This window comes from Marmota flaviventris, chromosome 11 (assembly GCF_047511675.1).
Source record: "Marmota flaviventris isolate mMarFla1 chromosome 11, mMarFla1.hap1, whole genome shotgun sequence".
Taxonomy (NCBI): Eukaryota; Metazoa; Chordata; class Mammalia; order Rodentia; family Sciuridae; genus Marmota; species Marmota flaviventris.
The window spans coordinates 38,868,289-38,886,310 of NC_092508.1; the positions used below are offsets into that span (position 1 = coordinate 38,868,289).

The following is an 18,022-nucleotide window of genomic DNA, read 5'->3' on the forward strand; positions in this document are numbered from 1 at the left end:
GAAAGTAGAGGGGTTTTCAAAATGAGGATGGGGATATGCCAAAGGGACACAAGAGCCCACTGAGAGAGATCCCAAAGGCCAAACCTGGAATAACAGAAGCAACAAAATAAATAAAGCCTAAGGTATAAAATAAATATCCATACTGATTAAATATGAGATGAAATATATAAATAAATGGAGGAGAATAGAAAAATCTGTGTGAAATATTTCTTCAGAATTCAGCATAACTCCCTACCCCTTAAATATGAGTTGTACACAGAATTTTCTTCCAAATAGTACAGTTGTGGAAAATGTGGGAAAGAAGTAAGTTTATAGTAGAGAAACCTGGCAGACACTCTTTCAGTGAGGTAATCAAGGTTAACATCAACAGTTCCAAGTCATTTGATCGGTGACACCCTTCATGTGATGTGATAAGAGGGGCAGTTCTGTGATCTCTCTCCTCCAAACCCATAATCTCACACCAATCTTGGAAAAACTCAGACAAAACCCATTGGAGGAACACTGTGGGAGATACTCACCAGGAATCTTGAAAATTGTCAACATTATCAATAATCAAAGGAATCTAAGAAAATGCTACAGTCAAAATGATACTTAATTAATTCATGTAATGTTTTTGCTGGATGGGATCATGGAACAGGAATGGCATATTAGGTAAAAGCTAAGGAAATCTGGATAAAGAATGGATGTTAGTTAATAATAATGTGTCGATATTGGCTCATTAATTATGGTACAATAGTTTACTTGAAGCATAAAGAAAAAGAGGTTTACTTTTTAGAATAATGTATTTACCTGCCCTCCAAAATGGTTTGAATTAGCAGGTTCACAGAGAGACTTCATCTCTGCTTTAAGCTTTTTCTTTGCATAAGTCTGAAACATGATATACGGATCATTCCTGAAATAAGAGAGTCAGGAGCAATGATGAAAAAATTTAGTTAAAAATTTGTAGTATGGCTACAAATTCCACATTAGGTAAAATTAACTCCAGAATATTGGAGATGTCTGTCTTCAATTACAAAAATACAAAAATAACCTAGAGCCTATAAATGCAAAGACATTGGCTTACAACTATTATTTCTCACTAAAATAATTCTTTGTGTTATGCTTGGCTTTTTACAAACAATGTTTCTAAGCACAACCTTGTGATTAGTGATTTAATTTGGTAGAGCTGCAAGTTTTGTTCTAGTCATTAAAATTTTACCCACTTCATTTGATTATCTTGCATTGCAAGGTGGGGAGTGGGGAGATCAGCAGTGGCAGAGTGGCTGGAAACTGAGTCATCTTGGTTGAATGTGGCAGGAAATATCATGCAGTGGTTGCCTGTTTCTATTAGGCTTTGGTCTCTCCAGAAGTTGCTTGTTTAGGGAGAGGAGCAACAAAATACTATATATTCTCCAGATTTTTTTTTTTATTCTTATCAATTAAAAGTCTTAGCAACTAAAGCGCTTGTGATATCCAAAGTTAGCTAGGTAGGCTATTGGGTACTGATAAGGCATCTAAGGCCACAAACTTCTGAGTACCCAAAACAGTAAAGAAATAATGGCCTGAATAAAGAGGATGTTTACACTGGGATTGTTCCACCTCTTTTTTTCTCCATGGCCAACTCTGTAAAAGGCACCTTTATTTAATAAAGAATGAGTTTCATTATGCATGAGGCACCATCTATATGAGATCAATCGTCTGTTTTGCAAAGCCACACTTAGTCTAGGGAGAGGTGTGCACATAGTTTTAGTTTAGGGGCTTGGGAACTTATATTATCTTTCTGTTGAGCTCTTTCTGTAACCTCTCCTGAGACAGGCAAATGAAAACAACTAGGGAGGGTGAGACCTGACAGCTTTCCTCTCTCCCTGTTTATGAAATAACAAACAGTTCTCACATGTGACTGCTCAGGTCCTCTTCTAGAAGTCAATCAAGGTCCATTAATTCCTTGGGGTTCATTAATTCCCCAGAAATCTGAAGAGCTTCAAGCTAAACTTAGGATGCTGCTTATTTTCTTCTGAAAGGAGGCCTTCCCAGGATCACCTATGTAACTCAAACCTCATAAAAGAAGGCTGCTCCTGTATCTTGGTCTTGGCTTGGTATCACCAAGTGTACTTTTATTATATCAAAATTCCCCTAGCACCAGGCCTATATAATTCGCTAAGGGTTAATGCCTCGTTGCTATAAATATCTGTGGTGAATCAGAAGGTACGTAGGCCTTGTGTGCCTGAACCAACTTGTAGGAAATGATGTTGTCATTCCTGAGGCCATCATCCTCTTCCATTTTAGTCTACTTCTACTGGAACGTAACTGAATGTTCTCAGTCATTCTTAGTTGAAAATAAAGAATGGGGGAATAAAATTCAGTATTTTAACAAACACAGAGTGCTGCTAACAACTGGGGTGGTGTGCCAGCCCAGTAACGTGACGATGTTTAAAATGCTTTATCAGCACTCGGGGCTTAAAACTACATGGCCACCCTAGAGACATCTGTGCTTATTCAGAAATGCCCTCAGATGCAGCTGTTGTGTGGCTACACACCCACTGTGCAGTTTCTATATTTCTGTGCCAAGCCTTTAACTGTGGAACCAACCTAACTGGCAAAACAGGAATGTAACAAACGATCTCTGTGATATGAGTCATATTAACTATTTATATGGAAGAGGTTGCTAAGACATTACAGGAAGCGCATGTACTATGTACCCTGCTGTGACATGTTTTATTGGATTTTTAGACTTATGCATAAATTGTAATCTACAACTTGCGCTCAGATATGCAGTTCTAAATTTCAGACTGTAATCAAATCAAAGTTTAAAGCCTGTCTTAGCTTTAGAATGACCCCATCCATGCTTTTGGAGATTAAAACACACACACACACACACACACACACACACAACAGATAAAATCCTGACCAGTTAAGATACATTTCCTCTTAGATGAGCTATTAGCTTTTTTCTCTCTTGAGGGGAAAAAATACATATAGATAGATAGATAGATAGATAGTAGTTTTACTCCTCAGGATCCCAGTCATTTGTCTTCAGCCAGATTCAGCTATTGTCATAAAAAAGGAACCAATCAGCAGGGTCTTTATTGTTTTAATAAACTTACCATGTTAGAAGCTATTGCACCGAGGACTTCCTAAGCACAATTCACTTGTGTGATTTTGGGCAATGTTTTATGACTGAGTGGTCTTTAAGGGATTGGCATTACTTATGCCTGTCACAATCCATGAACCACTAAATAGCAAACTAGTGCAAATTCATTCACTCTGCTAGATGTTAAATAACAATGGAAATAACAGATTTTCTTTAGAAAATTAGAGAGTTCCACGTTTCCAGTAACAATGTGTGTCAGGCAAGGGACTTGGGATACAAATATGAGTAAGATACAGTGCCTCCTCTCAGTATGGTTAAAGTATGGTAGTGTTTGTAGGGGAGGCAGGCACGTAAATGGATTATTATAATGCACTGTGGTTAAGTGCAGTATTATTTAACAATCAGAGATATAGCTCAGAAACAACCTGCATTTTAAAGCTGAAAGTTACAAATTTACTTTACTGTACCACTTGTCTCTGTAAGAACACTGACCTGTTTAGAATTTGCCTTATTTTTCAGTTGTCTGTGATCCTCATGTATGGTGGGCCTTGGTAGTGTCTGAAACCCCAACAGAGCAGTGACCAAATAGACTGATGCTCTTTAAGCATCTCCTATCTAGTAGTTGAGGCCACTCCCTGAGATTAGATATATTCTCGGGATGTTGGAGCCATTTTATATTTTCTTGAAAGATCATAACTCTAAAGAAGAGGATTTATAGTAAACTAGATATTTTAATAAAGTGGCCTTTTTCCTCCTCCTTTCTTCTTTTTGTAACAGTGGTTGGCAACTTTCTTTTTTTTTCTTTGTAAAAAGCCAGATAGGAAATACTAGGCTTTGCTCACCAAACATTTTCTGTGGCACCTACCCAACTCCACCATTGTGGCGCCATAGACTACACATAAACTGCACAGTTGTGTTCCAATAAAACCTTATTTACAAAACTAGGGGGTGGGGCAGATTTGGCCTGCAGGCCACAGTTTGCTAACCCCTGCTCTATACACAATATTGTTTTCAGTCTTGACAAACATTTAAATTTTCCAGAAGGGCAAGCTCTCAGAGTAACAGATATTAAATTTGGGGTCAGGACACCTGTTTGAAGGTCTGTGGCTTCTGTTTGATGCAAGTCCATGATTTCTTCCAGTCTCCATCTTCTCTGTGAAATGAGGGGTTTGGACAAAATAAATCCTACAGTGTCTTTATCCATTAGCATTCTCTTTATGGAAAGATGTAGGAAACAGAGTCTCACAAAGTAAAATTTAACACTGTTCTTTACTGGTCTGTGTCTAGTACAGATAGAACTATTCACAGACAGGACGGGAAGCCCCAGATTAAAACAGCATAGACAAAAGATTTGGAGTCTTAAACTGATTGACTGGCTCATTGTGGCTCAAAAAGTAAAGTGGCTGTCCCAAAAGGCAAGCTAATTTTGATCTGCATTAGTGGAGAAAAGCATCCAAGACTTTCCAAACCCTTTTCTGAGCTCGGTGATGATAAAACCTCACCTCAAGTGTTGTGCTCAGTCTCAGATGGCCATGGCCCCTGCGTTGACAGAAGGGTGAAGGACGTGGACATGCTCAGGGGTAGGGAAGGAGCAGGAGAGAGCAGAAGTGTGAGATAGAGACATAAGTAAGAGCAGAAAGTGACTTTTTGAAAGAGTTTCTCTTTGAGATCTAGATTAGTACCTAGAATGTAATTGGAAAATGTATTTGTTGAAAGAAAGATGGAGTAATAAAGAACATTCAAATGGAAGAAGTGCTCTACTTGTTCTTGGTGGCATTAGAAGCCAGAAGTAGGACAGAGAGAGGAAGCCACAAGCAGGTTGCATAAGATTGGCTGTACATCCCTGCACCCAGGGGACAGCCAGAGTGCTGCTTTGGGAGTCCCCAGGGCAACCAACATTAGTCCCCCCATCCTGGGGCCACTGTTAACAGCATTATATTCAGTTACTCCCAGGGGCAGGCCCACCGTGTCCCCGTTGGCCCCGAGAGTCTGCTCTATTGGCACTTTTCTGCACGCACAGGATTTTAGTCAGTGTGGTGTGGGTGTGAGCACATTGACGTCACTGGTGGTATGTGAACAGGTTTTAACTGCTGCAAAGATCAACAGTTTTTATTTAACATTTCTGTATTTCTTTTAATGTATATTAGGAACAGAGCTAGCATAGTGAAACCTCATAAATCATATGTAAGTGAAGCCTACATTGAAAATCAAAATGGAATTAAAGCAAAATGTGAAATAACATATTCAAATAAGGCAAAAATTGAGAAAGTAGTAGACAAATAGTTGGAGTCTGTACTGTGTAAATTCTGTTAGATTCTCTACTAAGACAGGTAAGAGCCATTTTTATTCTGCTTACTAGTCTCCCAACTCCCTCTTCTGCCAATAATATGATCCTTTTCTATATCACATATCTCATGAGTAGATTAGACTCAGATGATTTCTTTTTTATAAAAAAAAAAAAGGAAAGAAGAAAAAAGCAATAGGTCCACAGAATAGAGAAAATCAAGTTAAGGGGAAAAAGTCACCCATAATCCTACCACCCCAACTTCTCAGTTGCTTTTACTCCCTCTCTGCCTTCCTTCCTGTCTTTGAATCTATGTGTGTGTTTTTTATCATAGGTAGATGCAATTATATCATTCAGCTCAAATTTACCAGATCAAATTGCTTTCTTGCAAACTCCCCTCTACTGCATTTTTTGCTCTCAGCATTATTGGCCACTTGTCATTCCTAAAACTCAACATAATCTTTTCTTCTACTTCACATTGACCCAGATGTCTCTGTCAGTACAGTGGAATTTACAGTGTAGCTCAGGTGCTAAAGTTAGAGCCTCGTCAAATGCCTTCTTAGAGAGGTTTATGCAGCCTCATGTTTTCTTTAATTTTCTATGATGTTTTATAATTCAAAGTTTTCCTTTGCATCCTATTCCTTCTTTTTTTTTCTTTTGCTGTGATATCCCAAGGGAGCCTTGTATTTGTAACATTCCCTGATTCACAAAAGTCTTTTTCTTCCCTCATTCAAAAATGTTCCAGAAATTCCATGAGGACTCAGTGTCCCATGAATGGATGCCATGTCCCATAAATGGATTCCCTCTGGCTTTACCCTGTGTAAATAGTTTCCACACTGCACTCCCTTTCCCCATAGCCTTTCCTCAGACATTTTTAAATGCCTATACATATTTATTAAAATCATTATTGTATATTTTATGCATCATCTGATAGGTTGATGCCTTCATTTTAGATATATTCCACATAAGTGTCCATTTACTATTTTGGGTCAAGACATGGTGAGATTAGGAATTTGTTCAATTTACTTTGGACAGCCCTGGTATGTAAACAATTCATCTTATAATGAACATTCTGTAGAAAGTTGAGATCAGGAGAAGATATGCCTAATATATAGAAAAAAATAAAAGCTGATTATTCTTTTTGTGGATTCTTTTACAGGCTGGATTACAGTGGGCCTTCCAGAGAGTTTTTCTTCCTGGTATCCAGAGAACTCTTTAACCCCTATTATGGCTTATTTGAATATTCAGCCAATGATACATATACAGTACAAATAAGTCCCATGTCTGCTTTTGTAGACAATCATCATGAATGGTAAGTAGCTGTTGTTGTTGTTATTGTTGTTGTTTTTCTGTAAGTTTTCTTCAGTTGATTTTCTGTGATGTTATTTTTTAAAATGTAAGTCCACATTCTTTTAACATTTTCCCCCTTAAACAAAAATTATATCAGTTAAATACCTCATTTGACTCTTATTTTTGTTGTCAAATTTAAATATACAAGCCATCTCTAAGCTTGGAATAGATTGTGTTACGTAAGATGAATTTTAAGTGAGTTGGACAGAATTCAAAAGCTTTACCCCATCAGAAAAAAGTTACAGATGTTTTTAGGTTCCCAGAAAAAAAAACCTAGATACCTCTCTGCACCTTTGGGTGTCTTTGAACTCTGAACTGGGTCGGGGTGAAAAGGAGGTCCTGAGCAGGAGGGCAGGCTATGTCTCTGGTAGCTCTTGGGGAAGTGGCTGACACTGGTAGGCTGGGTGCTGGGACAGCTGGAGCTCCATTCACCCTATGAACCACTTGAAGTTTATGACAGGGATTGCCACTTTCTTAATTTCTCACACAAAATCATCAAGGAAAACTGATTTAGTATTCCCATCTGGAGGCATTTATTCTGAAAATCTCTAATTGCACTTTTCAAATGTCCTTGCTTCTTTTTTAAATCCCTGCATTTGTAGACTTTAAATATTTGCATAACTCCTACTAACTTGTTCCTGTTCATTTTTACTGATAGTAACAAAAAAAAAAATACCAAAAAACAAAGAACATGAGTAGGACTCATGGGGAAAACTTCTTTGAGTCATGAGATTAATATCAGTGGGTGGAGGGCTTTTTAAATAGAAGTCCTCCTAACTGGCTCTTGGAGTTGTTTTAACATAAGTGGAAATGCAGAGAAGCAAAGCTGCTGGGCACTCACCTCAAATGGTGGCCTGAAACTAAAATTACAAATTGATATAATGAATCCCAGTCTGGATTTATACTTTTAGAAGGCAACAGACTTTCAAGGAACTAAAAACTTGATACTCTTGATAAACAAAACAAGTGTACATCTCGATCAGCCAACGAGTCATACCATATATATGTCATAAAGTTTCCAAGTTGATTCAGAATAGAAGTGAGCTTTGAAATTTTTGGAGAACAGAATGTCCCAAGAGGAAACTCCCCCAAATGTCCATATGCATAATTCTTGAAGAGTGGTCGTTATCTTTGGGAATGGGGTTTGAAAAAAAAACAGTGATGGGAACTTTCTCAGTCTGAAACTGGGCTTTTCCTCAAAGGAGAATTGCAACTGAGTTTGTATTAGACAACCCGACTAATAGTCACACGTGTGAACTAGAAGGGGACATTTTCTCTACTTTCCCTTGTCCCATCCACATCTCTTAGAAATGGTTTGGAGAAATTTCACTAAAATGCTAATGGGGGATTCATGTTGTCAGATGTGGGATGCTACAATATGACATTACTGACACAGGGTAAAGGTGGAACCTTGTCTCTCAATATCAGTGAGACACATTTCTTCAACACGTAGATATGAATTATTGGCTAATGGAGACAATCCAAGGTGCACACAAATTCTCATGAACTTAGTAGGCAATTAATCTTGGATAAACTTAAGTGGTTGGAATGAGAACGCATTCTATAAAGCAAACAGAACCATTTAAAAGCTGTTCCATGTTCTGTAAGCTATTTCATGTTTTTCCTTGTAGGTTCCGGTTCAGCGGTAGGATCCTCGGTCTTGCACTAATTCACCAGTATTTGTTGGATGCCTTCTTCACACGGCCCTTTTATAAGGCTCTTCTCAGAATGTAAGTGTATTTTTGTTGCTTTTGTAATTAGCATGTAAAAATGCAGTGTTTATTGAAGAGTCTTCTGTCAGACTCCTTAAATATCTGTTCAGTATTGCAAATCTGCTGTTATTAAATTGAACAGTGGCTTTGATTTTGGAAACTAATACAATTTCAAATACAGTTACTGTGTTTTCCCTGCTTCTGACCTTTTATTCCTGTCTAGCGACCAAAGTCTTAGTTTTGTTCTACTCTTAATTTATTCTCATTTGTTGCAACCCCACATGTTTCTTCAAAATGATTGTACTTCAAACACAGCCCTGGAATTCTTGTGGTATAATGCTGATTATTAATAAAATAGTTGTGGGTTCTTCTTGGTGAGTCACAGCCCCCTGTCCTTTATGAGATGCATTTTATGTTTTTCTTCATGCAGACTTTCAACTTCTTACTCTCAGTCAAATTTTCATTCTCCTTTGTTTTGATTTGGTTTTATATTGGGTCTGGTTGTTAGGGGGAGACAGCACCATGTTTTTCTTGAGATCTCTCTATGTACAAAATAGCAATTTATGATGGCAGATGAAAATTAAGCATTCATAGAACTTTTCTTCATTGTTATCACCATGATAGATTGCAATTGTTATAAAATGTAGGGCAAACCCCATTCCTGCCTTATAGTCTGTATGTAGTAATTTCCAAGGCTGAACAGAGGGCAACTGCCTATGGGGTGGTAGCTCAGATTTGCCGTGGGAAGGCACCAAAACATGGCTTGGTTCTACCCATCTCATTCCCTTACTGAAACTATGGACCTGATTTCTGTAAAACAGAAGCCTAGAACTCAAATGAATGCAAATAAAATGTTTCTTATGCACCCTTGGTCAGTAGGGAGGTCAGTAGGAGGGCTTTTCCTGCCTCCCAAGTCGCTGCGATACCTGGCTTTCTGCCTCCCTTTCAACATCTTCACAGCTGTTACTGAGCCAGGGGACTATTTCCTCCTCCCTAGTCCCTGTCACATCTTCCCCTTTCACTGCCTTACCTCTCCTCTTCTCATTTCATTTTCCTGTAAAGGTATACCACTGTTCACACATGCCCCAGATTCATACCCTCAACACACGTTAGTTTAGGTTCTTTCCCACCAGTAACATGTGGAGATTTTTAAAGAAAATCTGCAAGGACTTTTTAGCTCTACTTGATTGGACTGTTCTGATGCTTCAAATACCATTGAGCACCTGCCCCAACCCCATTTATGCTTGGGTCTCTACTCCCCTGGCATCTGTGACACTCTGGTCTCCCAGTTCTTGTCCTACCTTTCTGTCTCCTTTATCAGCCTCTCCTCTCACTTGCCCTGAGATCTCCATGTTCCTGAAGCTCTCATCTTTGGCCTGTGCTTTGTTGGCTCGAAGGCCAGCATAGGGAAATTTCAAGACTTGTCTCACGTCCTGGGGATTCCCTCAGAATTGATCTCTCTTGAGTTGCAAGCTCACATGGTCAACTTGTGAATGTCTCTGCTTGGACGTCTCACAGGGACCTCACAATCAACATGGTCAGAGCCAAACTCACCATTTCCCTGATCTAAAAATATACCTTCCCCCATGTGTCCAGTTGCAGTTAATTATGTTCCTATTCTTGGCAACTAGTCAGAAATCAAGAATGAGTACATACAAGAGGAAGTGAGGGGAAAGGGAAAAATAATACAAGGGGGACAAATGAATGACAGTAGAGGGGGCAGAGAGAGAAGAGGGGAGGGGAGGGGAGGGGGGATAGTAGAGGATAGGAAAGGCAGCAGAACACAACAGACCCTAGTATGGCAATATGTAAATCAATGGATGTGTAACTGATGTGATTCTGCAATCTGTATATGGGGTAAAAATGGGAGCTCATAACCCACTTGAATCAAAGGGTGAAATATGATATATCAAGAACTATGTAATGTTTTGAATTTGAATAACCAACAATAAAAAATTTAAAAAAAAAAAGAATGATCCTTAAAACGGGGATGGCAAACACAGAGTACATTTTCTACTCTTTCCCATATCTGATCTTATTCCCATGGAATAGTTTACAAATCGTTTATGATACTTTTCCCCACTAAGCTCATGTGGCCTCAGAAATCTTTTCAAGTTTATAGCACTCAAGACTATTTTAATTAATCAGAGTTGGCTTGTGACACGAGTTCATTTGCCACCCCATTTTAGACCTCTTCCATACAAATCCATTTACGGATTTCTGCATGTTTACTTCCTAAATAATTCTCAAATTTACCAAATTACTCTCTGATGGCCTGCCCTAATTAGAACCTTTATCTTATTTGGGCCAGATGACTGAAGTGGTCTCAATCCCATTTTAAATAATCATCTACATTGTGGCTTCCAGAGGAGATTTATAATTTACCACTCCCACATGATCATGTCATTCCTGTCTTAAACCCTTTTGGTAGTTCTGAATCACCATACTCCTTCAAGTGACACTCAGGACCTAATCCCAGCCACCTTTGCAGCCTCATTATTATGTACTGTGGTTAGTGTGCTGGTGCTGCCCATGTGCTGGGAGTGTTCTACACTTCATGCCTATGTGTTTTGTTCATGTTTATTCTTTTTCCTCTTTATTTCCTTTTTAGTCATTTCATTTTTGTCTCTCTGGCTTTTAAACATCCCAAAAGACTGGATGTAGGCATCATCTGCTTTAAAAAGATTTACCTCAATATTCAAGTCAAAGCAAATGCTGTGCCACTCCTGTTTGCTCTGACAGTTCCCCATACCTACCTCATCCATTTTAAAAAGTACTTGAATCTACCCTATATTGCCAGTAATCACCTTATATTAAATTATCTACTGTGTACCTGTCTCCCTAGTGAGACCACTCACTCCTGAGACCAGCAACATCAAGCTCATCCAGTAGCTAATAAATTTTTAGAATGAACCAAACAAAATGACCCTTGAAATTGATCTGACGTAGGGAAATTTCAAAATAACTATAGTAAACTAGTTACTACCACCTTATAACAAGGTATATAATAGTAACTCCACCTCACATAGATCCTATCCCTGCAATGGAAAAGAAAAAAAAGAAAGAAAAAAGAAATATAGAAAGTCATTATAATTGTAGAGAGGTTCTTTGGCTCTTTTCAGAGTCACAAAAGAAGAATCATGAAGAAAAGAGAGATGTATGTGAACATGAGTCACAGAATCTATTCTTTAAAAAAATAATGAATGAAAATGGAAAATATTATGCTAAGTGAAATTAGCTAAACTCAGAAATCAAAGGTCTCTCTTATGGAAGCTAAAGCAAATAAAGGAAAGAGGAAGTAACGGATAGGATAATATAAAAAAACAGTCAAATATAAGTTAGTAGATGAGCAAAAGGAAGTCTAGTGGAGGAAGGAGAATGAGAGAGGGGAGGGAGAAAAGGAGGAAAAAGGAGGTGGGGGGAATCGTGAACTGAAATCAATTTCCATGCATGTATGAGTGTATCAGGATGAACTCAACTACTATGTGTAACTGTAAAGCTCTAATAAAAAAAAAAAATGAAAAGCAAAGATACTCTGTGTGTGTGTGTGCGAGTGTGTGTATGTGTGTGTATAAGTTCAAAGTAGAAGAACAATATTTTAAGATAGTACAATATAATGAAAATAATACTGAATCCAGCTCTGAACACAGTGGTGCACATCTGTAATCCCAGCCACTTGGGAGGCTGAAGCAGGAGGATAGCAAGTTGAAGACCAGCCTTAGCCTCAGCAACTTAGCAAGACCTTATCTCAAAATAGAAAGGACTTGGGGATGTAGTTCAGTGGTAAAGTGCCTTTGGGTTCAATTCCCAGTACAATAACAACAAAAAGAATACTGGATCCAAGTTGTCAACCCAAGTTCTAGTTCCAGATCTGGCATTAATTTTGGATGACTGTGTAAATGATAACCACTCTTTGTACCTTCAGTTCTATATATAAAAGCAGAGACAAGCTAAGTGATTCCTATGGCCATTTATATATCCAGAATTTTTAAACTAATACCAAATTTCTGAGTTATTTTACCAATTTGGTTACTGAATTTGACTAAGAATATGCTTATTACGTGTATCTTATTTTTGTTATTAATTCTTAGTTTCTTTTCTCATGACTCTAGATTTTTGCTAATAGCCATGCCTACATATTTGTTTCTGTTTGTCACCTTAGTCTGTGTGACCTGAGTGATCTAGAATATCTCGATGAAGAATTCCACCAGAGCTTACAGTGGATGAAAGACAATGATATTCACGACATCCTAGACCTCACGTTCACTGTGAATGAAGAAGTTTTTGGGCAGGTGTGTATGGGCACATCTCTGTGTGGGAACTGAAAGCTATTGGTGAAAAAATTTGATCAAACATGGCTATGATCAAATGCTTATTTATTTGTGACTTACTGGGTGATTTAAACCCAAGATTATACTCAGTTACCATAATCTCAATTACAAAATTATTTTAATGCCAGTTGCAGATTAAGATGTTCTCATTTATAGATTATAATAAGCCTTTATGTTATAAGCCATCTACCTTTTATTTCCAACTAAACTATCTACAAAAAAAGGTTAGAATATGTCTTAAATAGAATATAGTTTTTAATAGTTTATGCTGTCCTAGAATTGAATATTCAAATATATAGCTGGAATATGTATTTAGTTCTCTTTCATATTTTAGAACTAAAATTGATTGTTTTGAAGCTGAGGGAATGTAAACAATATCTTGTAGAAGTCTTGAAAACAGAGAACACATTGGTTATATTTCAAAGTTGGTGGAAGGATAGGTTAAAAATTTTTTCTCAAAAGATTATGTATTAATTCTTATTAGACACTAATATTTGGCTGTTTTTCTGAATTTCATGTGTTTTGAAAACTGATTTCTCAACATTTACTTGAGTGCAAATCTGTTTCCCTAAATAAATCTATAGTTTAATATTGGATCTCTAGGTACAGTTGATTCTAAATCTTAGAGGAATTTGTGGAAATGGTTTCTGTCAAACATTCAAATAGCAAAGGATGAGTATCTGGAGTCCATCTGGATTAAAAACTCACACTGTTAGTCAGGATTTAAAACTTAACCATTCACCCCTGTATTTTTTTTTTAACCACTGAGGCTTTCAAACATTAGCTCAATGTCTAGGGGTTACTGAGTGCCTCTATATGCATGTGCTGCATTCATAGGATGCACCGCAGTACAAGGACAGGTAACTAGCTGTCTTTGCTAAGTGTTATAACATCAAGCATATTACTTTCTGGTCAGTTCTTTTGTTTTTTAATCTCAGATTACTGAACGAGAATTAAAGCCAGGGGGTGCCAATATCCCGGTCACAGAGAAGAACAAGAAGGAGTACATCGAGAGGATGGTGAAGTGGAGGATTGAGAGGGGTGTGGTACAACAAACAGAGAGCTTAGTGCGTGGCTTCTATGAGGTAAAGACAACCAGCAGTCATGGGGGTTTCCGGTCTGAGAGCAATGATGCCGTGGTCTGTCCTACTGTGCTTTAATTGAGTGAAACATTTCTATCTTCTCTTTTGCTGTATTTACTGTTGCTCTTTTAATTTTAAAAGTTCAATATTTTTCCTTTATATTTCAATAGCACACACACAAACGGTTAAGCACTTGTTACAAGAGATCATTAAACTGAATATTATGACCTGATTTCAAGTAGCGTTTGATGCTTTAATGACCACTAATAACGTATAAGTCATGACTCTTACTCATGTTTAGATGCAGGTAATCAAATCTCATGTGAAAAGACTGTAAGTGAGGGTCAGAATGAGTTGTCTCCTGTATTCCATGTGATTTTTTTTTTTCAGTAGGAGCACTAGATCTTTTCAAAAAGAGGAAAATAAATTGGATCAATCAGTGATCAATTGTAAAACAAAAATTCTCCCATCCAAGGGCTAACTAGGCACAACCTGCTTAGCTTTTGAGATCAGGCACGTTCAGGATGGTATAGTTATGGACAAAATAAAAATTTTAGTTGGGCCAATCTTAACCAGTTTTCTATTAAAAAATACCTTATACTTGTAGAGAAACTTATAGTATTTCAAATGCTCATACAGGGTGCACCCATAGTATCTCCCAAATTCCTTGTGCTCTCTTTTTCTGGGGAGGCTTAATGATAGCTGATATTTCTGCATGCTCCTAAGCCATGCCCTGTACTCTTTTTATTCCACAGGTGGTGGATGCCAGGCTGGTATCTGTTTTTGATGCAAGAGAACTGGAACTGGTCATCGCAGGCACAGCTGAAATAGACCTAAGTGATTGGAGAAATAACACAGAATATAGAGGAGGTAAAATTTGATTTATAGATGGATGGACTTTAAGTTTCAAATTAAAGGGAGGCATGGTCCAACTTGCTATTCTTAACACAAGACAGACAAAGCACTTGTACTCTAATCATAGGTTTGTTGAGACCTTGGGCAAGGTACATTCCCTTCTTTCCCTAGTTACTTCATCAGTCTAAAGGGGGAAGGCTTGTTTATGCACCATCAGAAGATGTCATAACTCTTTAATTGTTGGTGACTAAATGTGACCATAAGAACACTAATTAATTATTTTATGGTGTTAATGAAGCATCAGACAGGTAACATCCAGCTGGTCAAACTCCAACTATTCCATTTTCATTCTAAAACTTCTGGGGACACACCCCAAAGGGTCAGCACGGTTTTTCTCCAGTTCATCCATTCCACGCTTACCAATTGCAATGGTTGAAACACCTGATTGAAACAAGACAGATTCTCAAAATCCAACAAGCTTATTGGCAAAACCATTCTAAATTCAAGCACTATGTTCAATGGAAAAGGTACTATTAAAAAATTCGTTTAGATTGGAAGCTTTAGAAGTAGATTTCTGCAGATCAGTACAAATTTTTAATTAGTTACTGGGACCAAAGCTATTGAAATTTGATTGTTAAATCTGGGACTCAAATGGTAATTCAGAGTTGTGTTCAATAAGTTCAGAGTTTTGTTCAATAATTTTAATCAAAGAAAGAATACATTTTCTGAAATATATTGTAGTTAGAAAGTTTTCAGAAACTCATCACAAATACCAGTGTTTTCTGGTTCAGAGTTATTTTTTTGTTTGGTGGTAGTTTTTGTTGTTGTTGTTGCTTTTAGCTCAAAATCTAAGAGGTTAGCAGTTGTTCTAAGCCCAGATAGTAAAAAATACAAGCGTTGCACCACTGTTAACTATTTGGCAGAGTAAGTTGAGAATTGAACAGATCTCTAGTTATTTGTAAGTTGAAACAGACATTTAAAACAACAACAGTTTTATGGTTGCTGTAAAAAAAAAATGCCTTAGTATTGCTAAATTGCTTTTGGTTTTGCCCACCCCTGGCTCTTCCAGCTCTTGCCTCTTCTGTGGCTGGCTTTGCTTGACTGTTTTCTCTGAAAGGCTGTATTAAATTGCATTTTCCATTGCTGCTGCTTCTGAATCTAATTGCTGGAATAAGTTTTTCAGTTGGCCCTACGTATGATCCGTATATGGCTTTGGCTGTTGTAACTTGCACTGTACCATAAATATTATTTACTCATTCCTTCATCCCAGGAGAATCTAATAGCAATGCAGTTAATCAAATCAACCATATTTTTATTCACACAGTATAAAGTTTTACTCACTATATCCAACTAATTAAGGAACTATTTATATGGTTATTATAAATCTTATCAAATGAGAACCTTAGGAAGGAGCAGGAAAAGGGCCTTCTACTCAGCTGCCACGCTTGCTAACCCAACTGGTTGGCACTGAATGAAAAAGCAGCTAAGCTGCCACTGGCCATATGTTCATATGGCAGCTGTTTGGAGAGAATATGAGACACATTCACTCCTTCTCCTACCAAAAAAAGGGTTAGTACAAATAGCAAAAGTGGAGGCAAAAAGGGCTGATTCATGAGGTCAAAAAACTTTAATGCTATAATGCACTTATTTTATAGATAGAACTACTGTTTGCTCAGTACCAAATAGTCCTTACCAAAGTAGACTGGACATGCAGCCTATGTGTCACCATGCCAAATCCATTTTTATTGACTCTCTCTCTCTTGGATCTCTTTCTTCTCCAAATGGGACTATACATCACAAATGAAATGGCAAACCTTAAAATGAAAACATTCTGGTTAAAAGAGTATCTACTCACCTTCTTTTTGGGGACTGCTGACTCAGAATTTAAAGTAGCTTTTGTGCACATAATATATAACTATCAATTAGTTTGAATCATTAATTATGCCTATCCTTGCCAGTGTTGTCTCTAAACTGAATTATTTTTCACTGAATGATTTTGGAACCCATAACCACTGCCTTAACCTACCTGTGAGATGATAATTTTGATGTTTCATTAAATTCTACTAAAGTATGGAATAAAAGTAAAATTTAGTTGATGATTAATTAGGATTTATTTGTTGGAGGAATTAAAGGTCTCTTGTCACTTTTGATTAATAAATTAAAATGAAAGTAATTTGGTTTTAAAATATATATGACTTTAAGAAGAGCTCATAGTTATGTATTTCTTTATACAAATGATTTAATTAACATGTTTTATCCTCTGCCAGAAGCCCTGTGAGGGTCTGTTTTCTTTGCCACTGTACCCTCCAAGCTTTGTACAGAGCATACCAAGTGGTACTTGAAAATTATTTCTTATCTGAATGACCCAAAGAGTTAAGCAGTTCCAGTAACAGCAAATATATTTTTCAGAAATGATACGCTAAAATAACTCATTTGTTGTTCTTCTTGCCACTCGTTTTCATTTAGTGACCACTAAATAAAAACAGAGACCTCTTGGTTTCATTTATGTTGTTTTTATTTAACTTTTGACACTCATATGATCACATTTACAGTGCTATTCCCTAGTCTTAAATTACAAACAACATTTAAAGAATCCAAGATGATGACCTATGTCTGGGGTTTTGTTGTTGTCGTCATGTATCTTAGTGGGTTAAGGCAGAAGAGTCAAAGTAACATGGTGTTCATTATTGGTTTGATAGGTTACCATGACAATCATATTGTAATTCGGTGGTTCTGGGCTGCAGTGGAAAGATTCAACAATGAACAACGACTAAGGTTGTTACAGGTAAGATGCCATTAGGTAACATTTTTAGTGCAATGATATAATTATTGTTGGAAACACATATCTTTAGCAATTTCTAAGTATTTTTCATGAATACACACTTTTATATAGAAGCGTGGGATATACCATTTCCACACCCCTTGGATTGCGTGGTTATGACTTCATCGCCATCAGAACATCCCCAGCCTCGTCAAGGCATTACATGAGAGTTGTAAGGAAGTGTCAACTCTAGTCCCAAAATCCTAGGGACAACCTTTGCTTTAAAGACAGTTGGGTCCCTCCAGCAGGGTCCTCTGCAGCCAGTATACCTAGGAGCGGAAAGAGATTGTTCAATCCCGTAAGAAGGGATCCAGTTTGTCGATGAAGAGTCATTTCTTTTCCTTCATCTAAGTTTCTACAAATTTGGAAAACAATAACATTCAAGAGCTCTGAGAAAATTGTTTTTGTAGTATTTATAGTTATCTAGGGCAATTGTTATTTGGTTGCAGCTTAAGAGTTACCAGACACGGAAAAGCCTCTTGGATGCTCAGGCAGAGCCTTACAAGTAGACTGGATC

General features: G+C 37.4%; 1 protein-coding gene across 3 annotated transcripts in view; it reads left to right on the plus strand.

Annotated features, from left to right (window-relative positions):
* Positions 1-18,022, plus strand: part of Hecw2 (HECT, C2 and WW domain containing E3 ubiquitin protein ligase 2) — a 214,219-nt gene that overhangs the window by 168,461 nt on the left and 27,736 nt on the right. For all 3 annotated transcript variants that reach the window (XM_027925034.2, XM_071618970.1, XM_071618971.1), the window contains 6 exons: positions 6,514-6,666; positions 8,336-8,434; positions 12,579-12,708; positions 13,686-13,832; positions 14,585-14,699; positions 17,384-17,469. In XM_027925034.2, coding sequence (XP_027780835.1) covers positions 6,514-6,666; positions 8,336-8,434; positions 12,579-12,708; positions 13,686-13,832; positions 14,585-14,699; positions 17,384-17,469 — 730 coding nt within the window. The remainder of the gene's footprint in view (positions 1-6,513; positions 6,667-8,335; positions 8,435-12,578; positions 12,709-13,685; positions 13,833-14,584; positions 14,700-17,383; positions 17,470-18,022) is intronic.